The sequence below is a fragment of the Phacochoerus africanus genome, chromosome 9, assembly GCF_016906955.1.
Source record: "Phacochoerus africanus isolate WHEZ1 chromosome 9, ROS_Pafr_v1, whole genome shotgun sequence".
Lineage (NCBI taxonomy): Eukaryota > Metazoa > Chordata > Mammalia > Artiodactyla > Suidae > Phacochoerus > Phacochoerus africanus.
In genome coordinates, this window is record NC_062552.1 from 54,746,919 (window position 1) to 54,769,083 (window position 22,165).

Consider the following 22,165-nt stretch of genomic DNA (forward strand, 5'->3'; position numbering starts at 1 on the left):
GGGAAGGGACACAGTCCAGGAAATGTTTTAAATGGAAATCAAGAAATACTGAACACAAAGGAGCTCGGCCCTCAAATCCATTATCAGGACCCAAGACTCATTTAATGCAAAGCAGGGCAAGGGGTTGAGAGAGATAAGGAGCACAGAGACTGGCAGGAAGAGTTAGCTGGATGGAGCAGCACAGCATGCCCAGGGCTGCTTTGCACTCACTCAGGAACTGTGGGAGGAGGTGGTCCCATCACCTCCAGAGGCACGGCGTGGTGGGTCCTGTAGGTGTGCTTGGGGTCCATGGGGTCAAACACAAAGGCATGAGTGGGCAGCCTGCACTCCCAGGCTATCGGGGTGCAGGCAGGCTCCTGGCTGTGGAACCGACTATGCTTCCAAAACTTGCCTGCTTGTCTCAGGGTCAGGACTGGGAGTGACCTGGAAACTCTTTGCCTCTTGCAGGGGTGAGGTGATCAATGGGGGATTTGGCCTTGTGCTGGACGGGACCGAGGAGGCTGAGCAGAAGGCCAGGATGATGCTCAGCTGGGACGTCTCCAACGGAGTGAGTGCCCACCAGCCCCCCCCCCCCCACCATCGATGGCTCTGTTTCCTTGGACTAGAGCTGCAAGGAAGCCCTGCCTGATGCCCAGGAGATAGTCTGCTTTGCTGTGTGTGACGGAGAGAGAGAAAGTGTGTGTGTATGTGTGTGCACATATGTGTGCCCACATGTGAGTATTTGTGTGAGTACATGCATGAAAGTGCTTGTATGTGTGTATGCGTGTGTGTATGTGCATATGGATGGGAGTGTGTTGAGTGTGCACGCATGTGTGTTTATATCCATGTGGATGTGCATGTATGTGAGGTGTGTTCATAAGGGTGAGCGTGTATGAGAGAATGTGTGAGCACATGTGTAAGATTGTGTGCACATGTGTGAGATTGTGTTACAGGTGAGTGCGTTACACGGTGTGAGTGTGTACACATGTGCCCTGTGTGTTTTGTGCATGCGCATGTGAGTGTGTGTGTGTATAAGTGCAATGTGTAAGTGAGGTGTGTGAGTTCTGAGTGTGTGTAGGTAAGTGTGTGTGTGAGCCTGTGTGAGTTGTGTGTGTTCTGCGTGTGTGTGTGATGGTGAGAATGTATAAGTGAGTGTTACACTGTGTGTGTGTGAGAAAGGGAGCGTGTGAGTGTGTTGTGTGTGTAGGTGAGTGTGTGAATGTGTGCAAGCCAATGTGTGCCATGTGAGTTGTTGCACGCTGCAGGTGTGTATGTGAGAGAGTGCCTGTATGTGTATTGCATGTGCGTGTGTGTCCGTGTATGTGTGTTGTGTGTGTGTTCGAGTGGATTGTGTGTACTGTGTGAGTTGTGTTGCTCATGCATGAGTACAGTCTGCCTGTGTATGAGTGTGTCACACATGTGTGTGGGTGTGCAAGGGTGGTGTGTGTCTCGTGTGTGTGTTGTGCTGCGTGTGTGTGAGCATGTGTGTGCCCTGTGTGAGTGTGTGAGAGTGTTTTTTGTGTGTTGTGCATGCATGTGTGTCTTGCACACGTGTGCCATGTGGGTGTGGAAGTTCATGAGTGAGTGTGTGCATGCATGTGTATTGCACAGGGGCACCATGTGGGTGTGAGTTCTTGAGTGTGAGGGAGTGTATGCGTGCATATGTGTTGCACAGGTGCACCATGTGGGTGTGAGTGTGCACGTGCAGGTGTGTATGGGAGTGTGTGTGTGTGTTGCATAGGTGCACCATGTGGGCGTGCGAGTGTGTGCATGCCCGTGCATGTGGGAGGGAATGTGCGTGCATGTGTGTTGCACAGGTGTACCTTGTGGGTGTGAGTGTGCACATGCACGTAAGTATGTTGTGGTGATGGAGCAGGGGCTCCGTCCTTTTCTGTGGCCACATCACAAGGCCTGAAGGGAAAGCAGCACAAATGGAGGTCAGGTGGTGATGGGGGGGGGGGTACCTGCAGATGTGAGCAAAGTGGGGAGGGGGCTTGGGGAGCTCAATGCGAGGGTCAACGAGTTAGACTCCGGTGGCCCAAGCCTGAGAGTGGAGGGTGGAGGGGACCCAGGGCGTTGACTCCTTAGGAGTCCTGAAGGCAGAGAGGGGGTGGTTGGGACAGCTGGGGAGGCTATTGGCAAGAAGAAGTAGGAGGCAGGGGGAGGTGCCAGGCCACCGTCCAGGGAGCCCTGACAAGAGTGGACCAGACGTAGTGAGGCAGACAGGAAGTATGAAGGCAGAGCCGGGGTGCCTGTGCTCTGAGGGTGACTCCTGGGGGCCCAGCCAGGGTCCACCTGGAGGTGAGGAGGCTGCGCAGAAGGCCGGCCAGTGTCAGGTCAGAGGTGGGTGGGTCGGGTTTCTAGCCAGGAGAGGAGGAGGTCTGAGCTGGAGTGGAGGTGGGGCAGATGCTGGGTCGGCCCGTGGGTAGCACAGAGGTCCCGCCATGGAGGAGTGGCCACACGGTCCAGAATGTACCATCCAATCCCACCCTGCTGGTAGGTGGCCCGCCGCTGTTGGTCCGGGAACCGGAAGGCCTATGAGATCATCTGCCAGACTATGCAGGAGAACTCAGGCTTGGTGGTGACGTTGCCCCACGAGGTGACAGATGAGCACATGCTGCAGCAGGCCCTGCAGGCTTGAGCAGGACTGAGAGCCCGTGGTCCCCTCCCCTTCAGCCCCGTCCTCACCTCCACTACTCACTCTCCTCTCCGAGCTTCCCACACACCTCTTGTGTCCCACCACCCCCAAGGGAATGTCACTGTGTCCCCATCTCACAGACGAGCCCGCTGAGGCCAGACAGGTGGGGCCTCTGCCACCTCCCCTGGGAACCCGAGTTGGTGAGGTCTTTTTAAGGGCTGGGTCCTGCCACCTGGTGGCCCAGGCCCTGTCAGGGGAACAGTAGCTGAGCCAGGCACCCACCAGCCCCTTGGAGCCACCTGCAGGTCCCCCTTCTGCCAAGGAGCTGAGTTCCTTTGGTCGGTTCTCAGCCCTCACACTGTCCTCCCTCCACCCACCTGGGTGGCCAGGGGACTGGGCAGAGGTGGGCCTGCCACCCGTGCTAGCTGTCCATGCAGGGACACCGATGACCTCACTACACAAAGTGGCCCAGCTTTGACCACATTACTGTCCCCTTGGTTCTCAGTCTTAGCCTTGGATGGGCCCAAGGCAGGTTAACAGATGACCCATCCTGAACAAAAAGTTAAGAGATTGGGGACAGAGCTCCAAGGGGCTGCAGAAAGCCTGACACGCCTCCCTTCCCGCGTCTAGCTGGGGACTGAGTCCTCAAACTTCAGCACTGCTTGTCTCCTCCCAGTGGCCATTCTGCCTTTTCCTGGACTAGCAAAACCCCAGTGTTGTCTGGACAGTGAGATACACAGAAAAAGTAGTTGATTTTCCAGCACTCCCTGTAATTAGGAGTGACTACTGGCCTAGTTCTAGCCCATGGGGAGCCTGTTGTGGGACTTCTGGGAAAACTGTAATAAAAATGGACAGATAGGGCTGGATTGCTGTGTCTTCTTCCTGTCAGGACCTCAGGTGTGATGCCTGGAAGCACAGCAACACTGCTGTGACCATGTGTACCGTGGTTGCGTGAGAAGAGCGCACGCGGAAAGCCAGCGGTGCCTGGGATCCTGGCGGTGCATGGAGCTGCTGTCCCAGGCCCGGATGGCCCCTCTCCTTGACCCTCACTTGTTAAAAACGTCCCAGCAGGGCTTATGTTCCACGCAGCAGGCAGAGGGGCTAGATTATCAGATCGCTCTGAACAAGTCTCTGTGGAAGGCTCCCTGCTGCGTATTCATGCATGAACACTCCCTGTTCCGGGGCAGAATCAAAGACATACGTTCAGTGTGAAGACCAGGCCCTCCCGAAAACTTTCCCATCCAGCACCTTCCTTATTAAGGGCAGCCAGGGCTCAATGGCCAGCCTCAGAGCCAGGTCTGGGGACTTCACACCCTCTCTGGGCTCCTTACTTCAGCCTGCCAGTAAACAGGCTCCCTCCCTGCCTCTGCTGCCAGCCAGGAGCAGGGTGGCTGACCATAGCCTCGGCAGCATGGGGATGCCAAGTCCAGAATATTCCTCTCTACCTGGCTCTACAAAAGGTTCGAGTCCCTTCCCACTGCAGCCGCTGACCTTCCACACCCACTGAATCTTCAGGGTGAGGATGGCGATGAGGTTGGTTGTGGTCTGGGAACCTGGCATCAGGCCCTCAGATAGTTGGATATTTTCTGGAGACGTTGTGTGTGAACCTGGATTCTTGCCTTTTCCCACACTTAGCAAAGAATTAAAACATTAATTTAGGTATCTGTGCCTCGTGACCAGCAGCAGCCTTTTGCCAACCTTCCTTAGGAAAGCAGAGGTGTGTGGTCCACTGAGAAATGTTTTCAGCAAAAGGATTAAGATGGAAACCAATTGGCCCTGATGGGCATGGGCTTGGCTGCCCTGAAAATGAGTTTGTGGGAGTTCCTGTCGAGGCTCGGTGGTTAACAAGTTTGACTAGGAACCATAAGATTGCGGGTTCGATCCCTGGCTTTGCTTAGTGGGTTAAGGATCCCGCGTTGCTGTGGCTGTGGCGTAGGCCGGTGGCTACAGCTCCAATTCAACCCCTAGCCTGGGAACCCCCATATGTCACAGGAGCGGCCCAAGAAATGGCAAAAAGACAAAAAAAAAAAAAAAGAAAATGAGTTTGTGAAGATCTCAGGTGCTGATTGGACCTGCCAGGAACCAGAGGCTTTCCCTGCTGGCCCCCCCAGGCCAGTGCGGGAGGCCTCTGCAACCTTGCCCTGCGCCTTCTAGGGCAGGCTCTGACCCTAGGGGCTGAGGTCAGACTTGACCTGCAATTGTGTTTTGTTTGGCTGGCCCTCTTTAAAATTTTTTTGACTTAGTCACCAATTTTTTTTTTTTTAAGTAAGATTTATTTAAAAAAAAATTTTTTTTGGTCTTTTTGCCATTTCTTGGGCTGCTGCCGCAGCATATGGAGGTTCCCAGGCTAGGGGTCCAATTGGAGCTGTAGCCACCGGCCTACGCCAGAGCCACAGCAACGCGGGATCTGAGCCGCGTCTGCTACCTACACCACAGCTCACGGCAACGCCGGATCCTTAACCCACTGAGTAAGGCCAGGGATCGAACCCGCAACCTCATGGTTCCTAGTTGGATTCGTTAACCACTGCGCCACAATGGGAGCTCCTTAGTCACCAATTTTTAAAAATCGATTTTTCACTTAAAAATCTAGTAGCAGCCCCTCTACTAAGGAGGTGGAGGCCTTGAGCAAGCAGTCAAGGTGGAGGCAGGAGGAGCTGGCCTCTTCCTGCCTCGCTCAGTGAACTGGGACATTCCATCTCATCTCCTGCCCCTGGAGTGGACTCGACACCACCAGCTGCCTCAGCCCTCACACTGAACCATGCCTTCAGCTTTCCCGGGTCCCTGTTTCTGGCACAGAGCCCCTCAAACCCTTGGAATTTCCTAAGGGATGAGAGGGAAGGTGTGTGGTATTCATACCAGGCCCCTTTCAGCCACACCTGCATTTCTGTTGAGGAGGTGAATTGGGGCCACTTCTCAGTGGGGACTGGTTGCCAGGGAGCCCACCTGGTGACTGGAGGCTTGGAATGTTGTTTCCCACCCTTGACCCCTGAGAGGGAAAGAGGGGCTGGACTAAATCTCCATAGCCAGTGATTTAGTCACCTGTGCCTGTGTCCTGGAGCCTCCGTGACAGTCCCATGGGAAGGTGGTGGAGGGAGCTCCAGGCTGGTGACCCCATGGAGGTCTGGGAGAGGGTTCCCTCACGGTGTGGACACTCAGAGTCCTTCCCACGTGCCTCGGCCTCCACATCTCTTCCATCCAGCCATTCCTGAGTTATTTATAACAGTCTAGTGATCTAGAAAGTAAAATGTTTCTCTGGGTTCTCTGAGCTGCTCTAACCAATTAATGCATCCCGAGGGGGGTTGTCATGGGAGCCCTGCATCTACAGTCGGAGGGTCCGAAGCACAGGGGGCAGCCCGAACTTGCAGTGGGCATCTGAGGCGGGCCCAGAGGCACTCTTGACGACAGAGCCCTTGAGCTGTGGGTCCTCCCAGGAGATAAGTGTTGGAACTGAGCTGACTGCTCCATGGTGGTGGAGGAAAAAAAACCCGTGCACTGTAACACCCAGCTGGCCACACTCCTGCCAGAGCTTGGGAAGGACAGCACTTGGGCTGACCATTCAAAGTCTGCCTTCCAGCCCAGCAGGTGCTAGTAGCAGCCCAGCTGGTGGGATTCTCCATGTGCATCCTCTGCTTCTCCTCCCCAACCGCTTCCTCCACCCACCTGTTCGGAGAGAAACAGGGCCTGGGACGCTGAGGGTCTGCAGTCCTGCCACTGCAGGGGAAGCCCTTTAGAACATGGGCTTCTCAGCAGTCAGTACTGCTTAAGTTGAGGGGTGACTGAGCCTTTCTGCCCCTCACAGTAACCCCCCCCCCCCCCCCCCCCCCGCCACTGTGACAGTGGCAGCAAACCCAGGGTGGGTTTTTTTTTTTTTTTTTTTAAATGCTGGAAGTCACTCTTGAAAGGTGAAAACTCAGAGAATGGAAACATCCATGTTGCCACCAAATGCTTTTCATTAGAATTTTTTCTTTCTGGTGGTAAAACACATATGCCAGAATTTACCATCCTAACCATTTGTAGGTGCTGAGGTCAGTGGTGTTACGTGCATTCACATCGTGGAGCAGTGCCACCATCATGGTCTTCAGAATGCTTCATCTTCTACTGAATCCGTGTCTTTGTTACCCAGTAACTCTCCTAGCCCCCGGCCCCAGCATCTACGTCCTGTCCCTGTGAGTCTGTGTGCTCTTGGGACCTTATGGAAATGGATCAATGCAGTGTTTCTTTTTTCAGGACTGCCTTATTTTACTTGGCATATTGTCCTCAATGTCCATTCAAGTTGTCCCATGTATCAGTATTTCCTTCTTTTTAAAGACTGAATAATATTCTGCTGTATCCATAAATCACATTCTTTATCACTCATCCATCAGTGTGTTTTTAGGTTTCTTCCACCTTTTGGTGGTTGTGAATAATGCTGCTGTGTACGTGGGTGCAAACATCTGCTAGAGTCCCTGCCTTCAATGATTTTGGATTATATGCAGAGGTGGGTTGGCTGGGTCATATGGTAATTCTGTGTTTAGTTTTTTGAGTACCTATTACACTGTTTTACATAATGGAAACATTTAATTATAACAATTACTTTAAAAACACTCATGAGCTAAAACAAAAAAATGCCAAAGGGAAGTGAGGTGTGGTGTGAAAGTGCCCTTTCCCGCCTCAGCTCAAAAGCAGTCACAGCTGCTAGCAGTGTCTCGTGCATCTTTCCAGAAACTTTCCAAGGACATGCAGGCACATGAACACACGTTTAGTTGCCCTCCTAAACAGGCAGGATCCTCATCAACAATATTCTGCATGGACCTCTAACAGCATGTTTTTAGTGGAGACATACAAAACACTGTTTTAGAGTGCATAAGTCGGTGTTTTTTGTACACTCACTGTGTTCCGTACTCATCACTGCTGTCTAATTCCAGGACATTCCATCACCCTGAAAAGAAATACCTTAGCTGTTAGCAATTAGTCCTAATTCCCTTCCCTCCATCCCCTGGCAACGGCTAATTTATTTTCTGCCTTTATAGATTTATCTTTCTGCAGATTTCATTTGACTGGAGTCACACAATATCTGGTCTCTGGGGTCTGGCTTCTTTCCCTTAGCATGTTTTCACGGTTCATCCATGTGTAATATCAGTACTTTATTCCTTTTTATGGTGAAATAATACTCCTTTGGATGGATATGCCATATTTTGCTTACCCTTTTGTCTATTGATGGACACTTGACTATTTTAATTTTTTTAAATTAATATTACAAATAATGGTACTGTGAACATCTACATACAAGTGTTTGTGTGAATGTGTTTTCATTTCTTTTGGATGTATGCCTAGGAGTGGAGTTGCTGGGTCATATAGAAATTCACCTTTAACTTTTTGAGGAACTGCCAAGACTTCTGCAGAAGCTTTACCATTTTACATTCCCACCAGAAAGTATGAAGGTTTCAATTTTTCCACATCCTCACCAACACTTGTTATTATCCATTTAAAACATTATAATCATCCTTGGAGTTCTCTGGTGGCCTAGGAGTTAAGAATCTGGGGAGTTCTCTTGCGGTGCAGTGGGTTAAGAATTCGGTATTGTCACTGCGGTGGCTCAGGTTGCTGCTGTGGTGGGTGTTCGATCCCTGGCCTGGGAATGTTGGCATGCCACGGGCACAACTCCCCCACCCCCCAAAAAAATTACAGCTAACCTAGTAGGTGTGCAGTGGTATTTCATTGTGGTTTTGTATTGCATTTCCCATTTCACTTTTATTTTTTCTTTGGAAAGATGTCTAACATCTTCTGTGTATTTTTAAATTGGGTTGTCTTTTTGTGATTGAGTTATAAGAGTTTTTTAAAATATATTTTGGATAGTAGATCCCCATCAGATATATCATTTGCAAACTTTTCTCCATTTTGCGGATTATCTTTTCACTTTCTTGTTTGTATTCTTTCACCCAAAAGAGTTTTTAATTTTGATGGCCAATTTGTTTCTTTCATTGGTTGTGCTTTTGGTTTTTAAATCTAAGAAACCTGTCCCCTAATCCAAGGTCATACAGATCTACATCTATGTTTTCTTCTAGTAGTTTTGTAGTTATAGCCTTTATATCCATTTTGAGTTCCTTTTTGCCTTTGGTAGGAGGCAGAGGGCCAAACCCATTCTGTTGTACGTGGATATCCAGTTGTCCTAGTACCCTTTATTGAAAAGGTTGTCCCTTCACTGAATGGTAGTGGAGCAATTTGTATTTTGGCACAAATCCTTATGTATATATGAGGATGTGTCCTATTCTTTTAATATTATTTAAGTACCTTATTCTTAAAGTACTTTAATAATCAAGCATTCATCAATTCAATACATCTACTAAAAGTCCTCTCTGCTCGCCCCCGGTCACAGCTGTGAATGAGAGGACAGGGCTCCTGTCCTCACGGGGTCCTCATTTTAGAGTCACGATGAATTAGCAGGAAAGGGACGATAAAACTACTGCGACTGAGAGCTGTCAAAGGAAGAGGGGCGCTGCGAGAGCAGTCTCCAAGTTGGAACCTGCCCGTCCAGCGGGTGTGGGGGACGCACGGGGCGGTGGGACTGCAGCGAGGGGTCGAGTTGGGGAGCAGGTGCGGCCTGACATGCGTTTCGGAAGACCAGCAGCGCGACCTGCAGAGGAGCGACTGGGGGGCGGGGGCGGGGGCCGAGGCGGCCGCGGTGGGTCCAGGGAGGTACCTGAAGCAAGGGGAGGCTGGTTGAGTTGGTTGGGCCTCTAACCGCAGCTCCCCCGCGCTCAACAAGAGCGGCGGGGGAGTGGGGGGCGGCGTGACCCGGCCGGGATTCTAACAACCCCGGACCGCCCGCGGAGAGAAGCCCTGACGTCACGCGCCCCGGTGGACGCCCACGCCCCGCCCACCGCCCCGCGCACGCGCGCCTCGGGCCGGGCCTGCAACGCGCCGGGTTTTGGCGTTGACCCGCGGGCGTCGCGCACGGCGTCGCGCACGGAGGGCGTGAGGGTGGGGCGGGGCTTCCGGTGAGGCGGCGGCTGGACGCGCTGTGGCCCAAGATGGACGTGCCGGCGGTGCTCGCCCCCCCGGCTCCGGCCCCGGCCCAGCGCGGACCCCAGCTCGGGGGCGGCCCCGGTCGGACCCGCAGAGCTCCGGGCCCCGCGCGCCGCCGTCTCCTGCTGCTGCGGAGCCCCGAGGACGACGCGCAGGGGCAGCAGTGCGGAGAGGCCCGGCCGGCGGGCCCCGGCGGCGGCGGCGGCGGCGGAGGCGACTCCTTCGTGGTGCTGCTGGAAGTGGCGCGCGGCGCGGCCGAGGCCCCGGGGCGGCTGGAGCCCGAGCCGGAGCCCAGCGTCGCCGCGAGCCCGGCCGGGCGCCCGGCGCAGGCCCTCGGCGGCGCAGCCCTTGTTCCCCCTACCGGCGCGCCTCTCGCGAGCCCCGGGGCCGCCGGCGGCCAGGACCTGGTGGTGCGCTTAGAGCGCGGCGTCCTCGCGCTTGCTGCACCGCCCCGGGGTTCTCCGCCGGACCGGGAGGCCGCCTGTCCGGCCGAGGCCCGCCGCGCGCCCGCCGGCCCCGGCTACCGCTGCCCGGAGCCACAGTGCGCTCTCGTCTTCGCCAAGAAGCACCAGCTCAAGGTGCACCTGCTGACGCACAGCGGCGGCCAGGGCCGGCGGCCCTTCAAGTGCCCGCTGGACGGCTGCGGCTGGGCCTTCACCACGTCCTACAAGCTCAAGCGGCACCTGCAGTCGCACGACAAGCTGCGGCCCTTTGGCTGCCCGGTGGGCGGCTGCGGCAAGAAGTTCACCACCGTATACAACCTCAAGGCGCACATGAAGGGCCACGAGCAGGAGAGCCTGTTCAAGTGCGAGGTGTGCGCCGAGCGCTTCCCCACGCATGCCAAGCTCAGCTCGCACCAGCGCAGCCACTTCGAGCCCGAGCGGCCCTACAAGTGCGACTATCCCGGTGAGCGGCGCGGCGGCGGGGGCCAAGCACGCGGCGTTTCTTCTTGCCGGGTTTTGGGGTTGCACCTGAACCCTGCGTTGCTGCGAGGTTGGGACAGCGAGGTAGCCCAGATAGTCTCAGCGCCCTTCCCCGGCTGCAGGCAGCGCTTCTCTTAAGGTGCTTCCGGTTAACGGGGTCGCAAGGTGTCTTTCCAGAGGTTTGAGTTTCCAGGCAGGTCTCATCGTTTAGAAAAGCTCGGTCCCACTTTCAGGCTCGCGCTCCGGACTGCAGGGCGATCTGGCCCCAGGCGAGACCTTAGGAGCTGGGGGGACAGTCGCGGGTGTACGATCCCTGTTTTTGTATCTCGAAAACCTTTATTTCCTTTGGACTTCACAGTTTTGTGAGGTTCTGGAAGTCGTCCTCATCTTCAGATGAAGAGACTGAGGCTGAGCAAGGCGGATACAGTCCGCGGAGGGGTCTTTCTCCGCTCTGATTGCTGGTGAACTCTCCCCGGGATAGATTTCTGCCTGGGAAGCCGAGGGAGTGCTGGTGGGTGAAGCTGCCAAGCCAAGGCAGGGAATGTGAGCTGTCGTGGGGCTGGGGGAGGAGCTGGAAGGGAGTCTGGGGGTGAAGCTGGAAGGGTGCAGGAGGCCTCCCGCATTCTTTGTTAAGAGAAGAGCTTGAATGTATTTCTACCTGAGACCATGTTGATGTGTCCTGTAGGGCAGTGTGCTCTCCATAACGTGTATGTCATGAAATATATGTCAAAGGGTGGGATAAAAGTTAGTTGCTAGTATGTTTTCGTGTTTTCTTCCCTCCTGTCCTGGGCTGTCTTGTGCACCCATCTTCCTGGAGAGCGTGGCTTTAGGCCACTGATTAACGACTTTCTGAGCCCTGCACTCAGATGTGTTGGTGGCTTGCGACTGCTCTCTGGTCAGAAGCACAGGGGCACCTGAATGTGGTGGCAGGAGGGTCAGGGGTCCAGCCTTCTCCAGGGCACCCAGTCACCCTGAGGATTTTGAGGTGAATGGTCAGTGGGATGTCTATCAGAGATGGGTGGGAGCAGGCTGTTGAAGCCCTGCTGAATGTTCCAGACCTGGGTTTGCTGAGGGCTGATCCAGGTAGAGGCAGTGGGGAATGCTGGGGAAGAAAGATTGCAGAGGGGAGTCGTGAGGCCTGACTGTCAGCTGCGTGTGTGTGTGTGTGTGTGTGTGTGTGTGTGTGTGTGTGTCGGGAGTTCCTGATAGGGCAGGGGACTGGCTGAGCCTGTTTAGATTCGCCTGACCCAGTGTGAAGACGCCAATCCCAGGATGAGGAATGGCCAGGGTGGGGGCAGATTTTTGCCAGCAGGGAGGGTTGTCGGGCATTTAGGAAAATCAGCATTTCCCAGTTCAGTGTTGCTACAGAAAGTAGGGTTCCCTGCGCAGCATGTACCTGAGGGCACCTGGTGGCAGGAGAGAAGTCTTCGAGGAAGAGGGCTTCAAGAAGTGTGTGCAGAGACACCTGGTAAGCCTCTTGCAGCCTCCTGTTTCCTGCCCTGTTGGAGCACTGAACCTTTTGTAAAAGGAGAACTAGTTATACGCAAAGTCTGGTGGCCTAGCTGAGGTTGAAGATGCAAGTGATGGAAAAAGGCCACATGAGCCAAGATGACCCCATAACCTCTGACAGCGCAGGGAACCCTGAGGAAGTTGGCCAAAGGAGAGAGAGGAGCTAGGTGACCGAGGCCAGTTGCAGGGTAGAGGGAGCAGCATCGCTCCCACAGGTGAAGAGGTCAAAGGGTCTCAGATGCTGCAGTGCTCTGCAGCCCTTTCCAGCTCAGCCCTACCAGCTGGGAGCTCCTTCATGGGTCCTCGCATTGGCCTCTCTTGCTTTCAAACAGGCCGCCGTGGCAGTTGAATTTCCGTAATGTCCACAGGGTCTGTGCTACAGCACTAGGAGCTGGTGACTGTGCCTGGAGGACTCTTGATCAGGTGCTCTGTCTCTGAGTCCTCTCGGGGCCAGAGGCCTGTGTGCACCCATTGGCTCCCCGGAGCACCCCTGCTTCAGCTGTTATGCAACAGGTGGCAGAGTTCGTAACTTTCTGGGGGTGCTTCTGAGTCATCCTCTTCCTTGTTTGCTCCAGTTTGAGCTGTGTCCTGGGGTGATGAGTGGTTTGACTCTGCCTGTGATTTTGGCCACACTGGTGAAGGGGGTTTATGTTTTCTGTGTTCAGGCTGTGAGAAGACGTTCATCACAGTGAGTGCTCTCTTCTCCCACAACCGGGCCCACTTCAGGGAGCAGGAACTCTTCTCTTGCTCCTTCCCTGGTTGCAGTAAGCAGTATGACAAAGCCTGTCGCCTGAAAATCCACCTGAGAAGCCATACGGGTAAGGAGCCCAGCAGTGCAGGTTGTCTGGTCTCTGGTCTCTGTGGGCAGAGCTTGCATTTATAGTCACGTGGTGTGTTTTTTTCTTTTCTAAGGCGAAAGACCTTTTATCTGTGACTCTGACAGCTGTGGCTGGACCTTCACCAGCATGTCAAAACTCCTACGGCACAAAAGGTGAGCTTTACATTTTGCTTACGTTATCAGTTTTGAAAATGAGTGAATTGTTTGTCAGTAGCAGAAACCTATGGCTACAGTAATTGGTGGAATTTTTTAAGTTGTTAAAAAAAAAAAAGCAACCGATGTGGCTAATTTGTAAAATTTAGAAAGTTCATATTAAGGAAACCACTCAGAATCTGATTACCTAAAAGTCAGTCAGTTTTTTCTAAGTTTAATTTTATTTTTTTTGCCATGCAGAAATTCCTAGGTGGAACCACCCACACCACAACGACAACACTGGAACCTTACCCACTAGGCCTCCAGGGAACTCCTGTGTCTACTTATTTTTAAACTTCATTGTATACTGAGTATACAATTTGGTATTTAAAAAAAAATCACGTTATAGGCACAGTCTTTCTTGTGTCATTACAAACTTCTTGCAGTGGGACATTGCCCTTGGAAAGCTGGGCCTGTGTGCAAGTGACACTCGGCACTGGGCTTGGGTTCCCCATGCGGCTGTACAGCAGCTGGACCCTTGTGGCTTGTTTTCCCCTTTGCCCAGGACCAGGGAGGTTGGGCGGTCTGTCCATACTTGCACAGCTGGGGCTTGAGGTGCTTCATGTGTCAGCATTACGTAGAGAAGGACCACGTTCACATGTGGGCAGGGCTCAGTGCTGCATTTGGCTTGTTGTGTGCACTTCTTGTGTATGTTGGGATTTCTCAGCAGCAGAAGTGGCTTCAGTGCCTCTGAGAGTCAGCTGTTCCCAGATTGAAGCCACACTCATGTTTCTGGGTCTGACTCCAGGATCAGCATAGTCCTCAAAGAATTTTTAATTAAAGGGCAGCCCATTCGACCCCATGGGCTAGGGAAAAAATTAAGATTTTTCTGAAATGTACTCTTTTTTTTAATGCAAGGAGTTTGTAGTTTGGTGTATCTTGCAGAGTTTTAGATAAATAATCACCTGAGAGGCCTGGTGCCTCTGGTCATGTGAGTGACCTCTGCCCCACCCTCTGTCCTACAGGAAACACGAGGATGACCGGAGGTTTGCCTGCCCTGTGGAGGGCTGTGGGAAGTCGTTCACGAGGGCAGAGCACCTGAAGGGCCACAGCGTCACCCACCTGGGCACAAAGCCCTTTGTGTGTCCTGTAGAAGGTAGGTTTCCTGCGTCACTGATACTTAAGCTGTTGAGAGGTACATTGTGTAAATTGCAGCATTAGGTTTGCTGGGCTGGCTTTAGCCAGTTGTTTTGTCTTGGGAGCAGCATGTGGGCAAGGGCAGATTCAGAAGCAGGCCCACTTGAGTCTGGGCCCTTGCTAGGCGCTTGCTAGGCTGGTGGCTCTGCTGAGTTACCTGCTTCGTTCAGCAATTGTGTGGACTCGGTGAAATCCTGGGTGGAAACGCCAGTTCTTCATTGGCGTGCAGCATGGACTCGTGCTGTGATCGGACAGTGATGCTGCCAGGCTGGCTTTTGAAAGAGGACATTAGGAGGTTTTCCTCAGCCACTGGAGGGTCGGCTTGTTCCCCCCGTCCACCATGTGGCTGCACGGGGTGGGGGCACAGGCCAGGGCAGGCTGTATCCAGGCTCTAGCCTCCCTGTGCTAGGGGCCTTGGGCAGGGGTCTCTGGGCCTCAGTTTCCTCGTTAGGAAAAGGGGATGTTACAGACCCATTTGCAGCCGAGCAGGTCCTAGAAGGTAAATCAGTTCCACCTCATCAGGGCTGCATTTGAGGCAGTTGACATGCAGGGTGATTGGGGCACAGAGGAGGCTGCTTAGTCTGTTATGGGGTGCAGGGGTGGCTTCCCTGTCAGCCAGGAGCGAGGAGGACCTGTGAGCAGCTCCACCCTCTCCCTCATCTGTGAAGTGGGAGTAATGCCTGGGTGGTTGTGGGGACTCTTGGTGAGAAGGTTAAGTAAGGCCTGAGGAAGCATCAGTGTGTGTCAGCCACTGCTGTGCGACACTGCTGGCCAATGAGCACAGGAGGCCTGGGGCCAAGCCCTGGGGCCGCTGCAGATGGGGGGAGTCTCCAGGTGGACTGAGGAGCACACAGCGGGTGGGGACTGGGGCAGAGAGAGGGTGTTTGGGAAGGGTGCCAGATGGCTGGGGCAAGGCTGGGGCGAGGGAGAGAGAAGGGGCAGCGCTGGCTGCGGAGGTGGTGGTTCCCGCTTTTGGTAACTGCATCCCTGAGAGCTCAGAGCTGGTCTTGGGTGGCGGGAGATGCACACAGCAGGAAAGGGTGCCCTCCTCCAGGGAGGGGAGGTAACGGCCAGGGCTGGAAGAGGGATCCCAGGACACCTATGGCTTTGCTGAGAGGCGACAGTTCTTGAGTCTGGACGATTATGCTGTTTTCTCTGTTTTTGTTGATGTTTGAAATGTTCCATGATACAAAGTTAAGGAGTTTCCGTTGTGTCTCAGCAGGTTAAGATACATCATGGTCTTTGTGAGCATGTGGGTTTGATCCCTGGCCTCGCACAGTGGATTAAGGATCCGGTGTTGCCGCGAACTGCGGTGTAGGTCATGGATGCGGCTCAGATCTGGCATCGCTGTGGCTGTGGTGTAGGCTGGTAGCTGCAGTTCCGATTCAGCACCTAACCTGGGACCTTCAATATGCTGCAGGTGTGGCTGTTTAAAAAAAAAAAAATACCATCACCACTACCAGCCTTTTCCACAGTAACAGGATGAGGAGGAGGAGACAGGGCTGATGTTGCAATTAGGAGAAGATAATCTTTGATACACATGAAAAAATGATCATATTCCTGATCATCAAAGGAAGTACACATTAAAGGGAGATATATTTTGTTCTCTGTTTAATTAGCAAATATCATCACAGTTGGAATCGCCCTGCTGTGGGTGCCCCTTGGCCTCAGGAATGCGGCGGGACAGGACGTGTGCTCAGCACCCCTGCTGTGTGATGGGCCTCTGGAGCCCCCATGCTGAGGTCTCATCGGGGGTGGGAGGTGGGAGCGGGTACAGGGTGCGCCATATAGAGCACAGTACACGTGGTGACAGGGACCCATGGACAAGGCTGGAGGTATGCTTTCTCTCTGTTGTTTTCCATATGCTCTGTATTGAGCCCACCCTGGAACCAGGTTTGAGTTTTGTTTGAAAATGAAGTAAGTCCACAACTTCTTTGAGAGGCAGCAGAGCCCTTACTCATGTGGCTGTGTCCTGCCTTGTAGCCTCTTTTCCTAAGCCAGCCCTCTTCTGGGCCTGGCTCTGCTACCCCCTTGCCCGCCGAGAGACAGTAGCGATGCCTTGGTACCTTTCTCAGGCTCTGCTAGTACCGTTTAGCCCCACTTTCCAGAAAGGATCCACAGGGTGCAGACCCACCAGCTCCTGACCGCAGCTCTGCCTGTCGCCCTTCTGCCATCCTGGCCCCAGCCTGGCAGCCCCTTGGCCATCCCCTCACACTCAACCTGTCTCCTGAGACCTCTTGTCTCTCCGGGGAACTGGGCAGCAGGACCCCTGGCCTCTGTTAGGACAGCTGGTTGCTCATGTGTCCCTACCAGATCACGAGCTTGCGGCCACCAGGAACCCCTCTCCCCACCCCATGTCCCTGCAGTGCCGGGCTCTGGCGGTGGGACATCGTGCGTGAAGGAGGGTGCCATATCTGGATTTTCTGGTTTCCTCCCGGCCTGTGTGCATCTCTGCTCTTACTGACCCTGGCAGAGCAGGCGCATAGCCTGCCAGGCAGGGCCAGTGCCAGGTTCCCTCCCACCTTGATTCTGGGGTGTCAGCTTCTCGGTGCTAAAATAGCTTTTGCGGTGCTGGGGCTGGTCTGCAACCCCAGGTGCCACAGGCACAGGTTTTTTCCCGGTAGCAGCTCAGTTGATAGAGGTGATTGGTGTGCCTTTAGCAGCCAAAGGATGGAGTTGTCTGATGCAGTCCCAGGTGGCGGGTGGAGAAACAGGCCCAGGGTGACTTGTCTAGGTCACCGTCATGTTCACAGCTGCTGCCAGACATCAGACCTCCTTTGAAAACAGCTTGCTCTTGACTGTGGCACCTCGTGATGCAGCCTGGGGGCACCTGCTGCAGGCCAGGGCAAGGCCAAGCTGTCAGGCGCTGGTTCTGGACCCTCAGTCTAACATGCGCTACTCTCTCTGCCCAGGGTGCTGTGCCCGGTTCTCTGCGAGGAGCAGCCTCTACATTCACTCCAAGAAGCACCTGCAGGACGCGGCCCCAAAGAGCAGGTGCCCAGCCTCCAGCTGTGACAGGCTCTTTGCCTCCAAGCACAACGGGAAGGCGCACGTGGGCAGGCAGCCCCGCCGGCACCCAGGTCTGCCCCGAGCACTGCTCCTTCCTGGGCCCCTTGCGCGGAGGGAAGCTCCTCCCAGGTCAGGGCACCTGCCCAACACATCTCCCCACCCAGGGGCCGCAGCTGCCGCCTCATGGCCTCTCTCCTGCCACCTCCTGCCTCTGACCCTCTTGCTTCCCTGGTCTCTAAGGAGCTTCCCAGGAAGAATGTTCAGCTTCTGCGTGGCCAGCCTTTGTAGCTTGGTCTGAATCTCTCCACCTGTCACCTGGTCCTGAGTTGCCCCCGCACCGGGTCCAATGTCAGCTCCTCTTTTAAGGCCTGCCATCCCCTCCTGCCCCTCCCATAGCCCCGGAGGGTCTTTGGAGACAGAACAAAGCTGTTTCAGGATGTGCCAGGGACAGTGTAGGAACCATGACTGGTCCAGGGGGGCAATTCTGGGCGCAGGGCCTGGGGTCCTACTAGGCAGGGCGTGGGGCTTAGAATCCTGCCTCTCCCGTGGAGCCCTCCCACCAGCCTGTGCTCTGGGATGGGCGGGGCCTGGAGGATGTCATAGCCATAGTTTCTGAGCAGCAGCTGCCAGCCCTTCAGGCGTCTGCTACCTCAGGCACAGCCACTACCCAGCTGTGACACTGGGATGGGCACCCGTCTGTGCACCCCATGTCAGGTGGCTACCATGGGGGGGTGTCTCAGGCCCCACAGTTAGGACGTGACGTGGTCATGTGTTGGGTAGGTGACCCTGGAGGTGTCTGAGGCTTTCCTTCTGAGAAAAAGGTGCTGGGGAGAGTCTGTTTGTTTATCGTGTACTGCCTCTACCAAGTTATGGATTGGCTGTTGGAGTCCCCCTCAGTGGTCCTGGTTGGGGGTTCCTGACTGCCCTGTCACTGACAAGCAGAGGCAGAAATGCAGACTCCTGAGGTCACACTGATAGGAGGTGCTGGAGTGAGGTCATGGTGTGGCCTTAAGCTGAGCGCTCTATATCAATGTTTGTTTAATGATTTTTGAGTGTGTGGCCCTTGCGCATAGCAGGTCTTCAGTAGGTATTTCTGGAGTTGTTAATATGCTAAATAAGGAGTTCTCCTTGTGGCTCAACGTGTTAAGAACCTGACTAGGATCCCTGGCCTTGCTCAGTGGGATGAAGGATCCAGCTTTGCTGTGAGCTGTGATGTAGGTCACAGATGCAGTTCAGATCCCCTGTGGCTGTGGTTGTGGTATAGGCTGGTGGCTGCAGCTCTGATTCGACCTACCCCCTAGCCTGCGAATTTCCATATGCTGCAGATGTGGTGCTAAACAAAAAAATAAAAATAAAAATAATATGCTAAATAGGGAAGTTGTGGTACAGAGCTTAAGGATCTGGTCACTGATGGGTCTCAGGTCACTGCTGCGGCTTGGGTTTGATCCCTGGCCCAGGAATGTCGACATGCTGTGGGCACAGCCCCGCTTCCCTCGAGAAAATCTAAATAGGAAATTCACGAGCAAACTTCCATCTGTCTGTGTAAGGTAATTATTCTTGATTTCTTCCTAGAGGGTGGAGTCTTCAAGATAGTCAAGGGAACTTTTGGGAAGTTTTGAAAGAGACGGTTTCCCATTTTTAACATCAGAGAATCACTGCCATTTCTTCCAGAATGTTTCCTTGGTACTAGATGATTATTGAAGCAATAACATATTGATCCGGTTTTTAAATTTTGAAGTAATAGGACAGTTACAGAAGGCGAGTTCTGAGTTTGGTTGTCATTTATTTACTTTCAGTGTCTAGAGTCTGTTTCTTCCCTAGATTTGCATTAGCAACATCTCAGGCAGTCTGCTAATGTTTGGTTGGGAATGACAACCGAAGGCTGGGCGCACCTTTCGCCCTGGGCAGGCCTGGTGCCTGGACTCTGAGGGCGAGAATAATGTCAAGGCCTCACTTGTCTCCTTTGCCAGATTCCTTGTGCTTCCATTTTCCTGTCTGCTTGGTGCCTGAGGAGTCCTGGGATCTGGGACCATCAGGTGTTCATATTAAAAACCCACAGCTTGAATGTTCCTGACTTTTGTTTAGGGCCACAGTTGTGGTGTATGGAAATTCCCAGACTAGGGGTCGAATCAGAGCTGCAGTTGCAGGTCTATACCGTAGCCACAGTAATGTGTGGTCTGAGCCGCATTGCAACCTACACCATAGCTCATGGCAACGCCAGATCCTTAACCCACTGAGTGAGGCCAGGGGTCAAACCCATGTCTTCATGGGTACCACTCAGGTTCATTTCTACTGAGCTACAATGGGAACCCCCATTAGTGACATTTTTAAAGTATGTTAATGTTCATTATTCCGCCAAGGGTACTTTGATTACTGAAGTTACTTAATTAGCAGATGATCAAATATTGGAAGGGGCTTGCGACAGTGATTAAGCACAAGTGAGAAGGGAGTTGCAGGAATTGTTCCTGTTCTTGCTGTTGCTGCCCACCGTCCAGACAGGGTGGTTGCAGCCTGGGACAGAGGGAGCGGCAGAGGGCAGAGGGGCCGCAGGAGGAGCTCCATGGAGGAGGCCGGGGGTTCCTGGATCAGGCCCTGTTCCCGGCCAGAGGCAGCAGGCAGGCAGGTTTCCCACCACTTCCTCCCTGGTCATGGAGTGAGCAGAGAGCTGGGGGAGACATGGGCTGACGTAGCTGGTTCCAGAAATATCCCGAGCCAGGTTCAGCCTGTCCTGGTGTGTGCGGGCTTGTGGCCTGGGACTGGGGGGTAGTGGAAGGAGTTTGAAGCCAGAGGGACTAGGATTCAGGCCTGGCCTCTCCTGGTAGTGGGCATTGTGACTTGGAAAGTCACGTGGACTCGTCCTTGCCTCAGTCTGCAGAAGTCCCTGGGGCAGGCTGTGCTCAAGGCCTGGTGTGTAGTCAGCAGCGCCTTCCTACTGTGTGCGGGCTGCCTTCGGGGGCTGGGCAGGGGTGCACACGGATCAGCACTTGTCCCCTTCTCTGTCGCTTGCTTACATCTTGGGTACAGACAGCTGGAGCTGACGGGCATGTCCTTCCTTTCCAGACCTCTTCCCTCCGCTAGGAGCTCCGAGTGCCCTTACACCCAGCAGTGACCTCAGTGGCCCAGGCCAGAGCGAGTTCAGCAACGTGGACCTGGCACTCCTCTTCTCCGACACGCCTGGTGACAGTAGCGGTGCCGCTGGGGCCTCTGACGAGGCGCTAAGCGCTGGGATCCTGACGATCGATGTGACTTCCATGAGCTCCTCTCTCGGAGGGGACCTGCCCACTAGTCACACTTCCTTAGGGCCCATGGACCCGCTGGTCTTGGTGGCCCACAGTGACGTGCCTCCAGGCCCAGACAGCCCCCTCGTCCTCGGGACAGCGGCCACGGTCCTCCAGCAGCGCAGCTTCGCCATGGACGACACGCAAGGTGTAGGCGCAGGAGCACTGGGCTGCTTGGTGGCTGTGCCTGTGAAGAGCTTGAGCCTGGACCCACCGGCTTTGACCTCCGGCAGCAGTTCGGCAGCGAACACCTGCATGCCAGCCTCTGCCAGCAGCACCCAGGGAAACACCAGTGTCCCAGAGCTGCTGGTTCCCATCAAAGTGGAAGCAGACTCGCCTCCTGGCCCCGACACCATCAGGCAGCAGGAGCGAAGCAGAGGGGCGCCTCGGCCTGTGCTGTCCAGCCCCGCAGAGGAGCACGGGCCCCAGACAGATGCGGGGCTTGGTGCGGGGACCAGCGGCCTCTCCCTGGTATGAAGTGCTCTGTTCATTCACCACCACTTAGCTTCCCTCTGGCTCTGCTGTGATGGTGTTCCGGATTAACCCTTTGTGTGCAGACTTCTTCCTGGTTTGCAGAAGGATGGAGCCCCAGGCCACAAGTCGGAAGTCTGAATTCTGATCTGAGTCTGGAACTGATGAGTTGTTACGACCTTGAGCAAATCGCTTAACGTGTCTGAGCCTTAAATTCTCACTTATTTCTAAAATGAGGGGCTTTGGCTACATGATTTCTAAGGTCTTTTCGAATTCTGTGATTTGGTGATAATGTGCGTCTTTTCCTGCCAAAAGCTGGGGTATTGGATAATGTTGACCATGCTGCATTTGACTTTGTCATGTAGTAGCAGGCCCTCAGATGGAGTCATGACATCAGCTGTTTCTAAATGTTTAATGGAAATGAAAACAATGCAGAGTTTTAAGTTAGAATTGTTGGAAAACAAGGGTGTGCTCTGGAGCCTTTGCTTCTGGAGGGTAGGAGGGCACTGTGCCGGTCGGGAGGCTCAGCAGTGGGGGTATTTAACTGCATTCACGTCACTTACGCAGGCACTAGGCCTCAGTTGAAGGTAGTGCAGCCAGGGATTCCCAGGAGAGTTATCTCAGCCTCAGATGGGAAAGATCAAGTAGGTTTCCACGATTTAATGAGAAGCATATCTTTTGCATTGGTGTCGCCTGTGAGAAACGTGCCCCACCCCCCCAACAGATTCGGCTTGCTCTCTCTCAGTGGAGAAGCACAGCCTGGCACGCCTCTGCTGGCCTCTGCCTGGCAGTGGCCAGGCCTGACTGGTTCTGTCCTCACTGTATGACATGGGCTGCTGTGAGCACAGGGCACAGCCTCTGACGGGGCGGGGGTTTGGCTGGGTGTTCTCCGGGGTTCAGGTCCAGCGTGGGTGCCCTCAGTCAGCTTCCCAAGTCAGTGATGCAGCTGCTGCCCTGCTCTCGTCAGACTCGGAGTCAAGCCCCAGGACAGAGCAGCCCCTGCAGGGTGTGACCCAGGCCCCGGGGCTGCCCAGCAGGCTTCCTGTAGCATGTTCTGAAAAGTGCCAGGTTAATCCTGGTCACTAGGGTGGGGGTGGGGGAGGGCTGGGTGTTTCAGATGGCACAGAAGAGTGTAAGTCACTTTATAACAGTCTCCGTGTAAAATATTTTAATGTTTTAGACTTTG

The 22,165-nt window shown here is 54.2% G+C and overlaps 2 protein-coding genes across 6 annotated transcripts in view; both read left to right on the forward strand.

The window, feature by feature from the left end:
- Nucleotides 1–3,475, forward strand: part of UROC1 (urocanate hydratase 1) — a 36,903-nt gene extending 33,428 nt beyond the window's left edge. Inside the window, 2 exon segments of the mRNA XM_047796134.1 lie at nucleotides 448–547; nucleotides 2,480–3,475. Of these exon segments, the coding sequence (XP_047652090.1) occupies nucleotides 448–547; nucleotides 2,480–2,620 (241 nt within the window). The 3' untranslated portion in view covers nucleotides 2,621–3,475.
- Nucleotides 3,476–9,589: 6,114 nt separating this feature from the next.
- Nucleotides 9,590–22,165, forward strand: part of ZXDC (ZXD family zinc finger C) — a 34,205-nt gene continuing 21,629 nt past the window's right edge. For 3 of the 5 annotated variants that reach the window (XM_047795584.1, XM_047795585.1, XM_047795586.1), the window contains exons 1-6: nucleotides 9,594–10,528; nucleotides 12,720–12,872; nucleotides 12,967–13,045; nucleotides 14,050–14,180; nucleotides 17,134–17,301; nucleotides 20,291–20,979. In XM_047795584.1, the coding sequence (XP_047651540.1) occupies nucleotides 9,628–10,528; nucleotides 12,720–12,872; nucleotides 12,967–13,045; nucleotides 14,050–14,180; nucleotides 17,134–17,301; nucleotides 20,291–20,979 (2,121 nt within the window). In that variant the 5' untranslated portion in view covers nucleotides 9,594–9,627. Of the gene's footprint in view, nucleotides 10,529–12,719; nucleotides 12,873–12,966; nucleotides 13,046–14,049; nucleotides 14,181–17,133; nucleotides 17,302–20,290; nucleotides 20,980–22,165 lie in introns of all 5 variants that reach the window. The other 2 variants (XM_047795582.1, XM_047795583.1) reach the window with 2 other exon arrangements.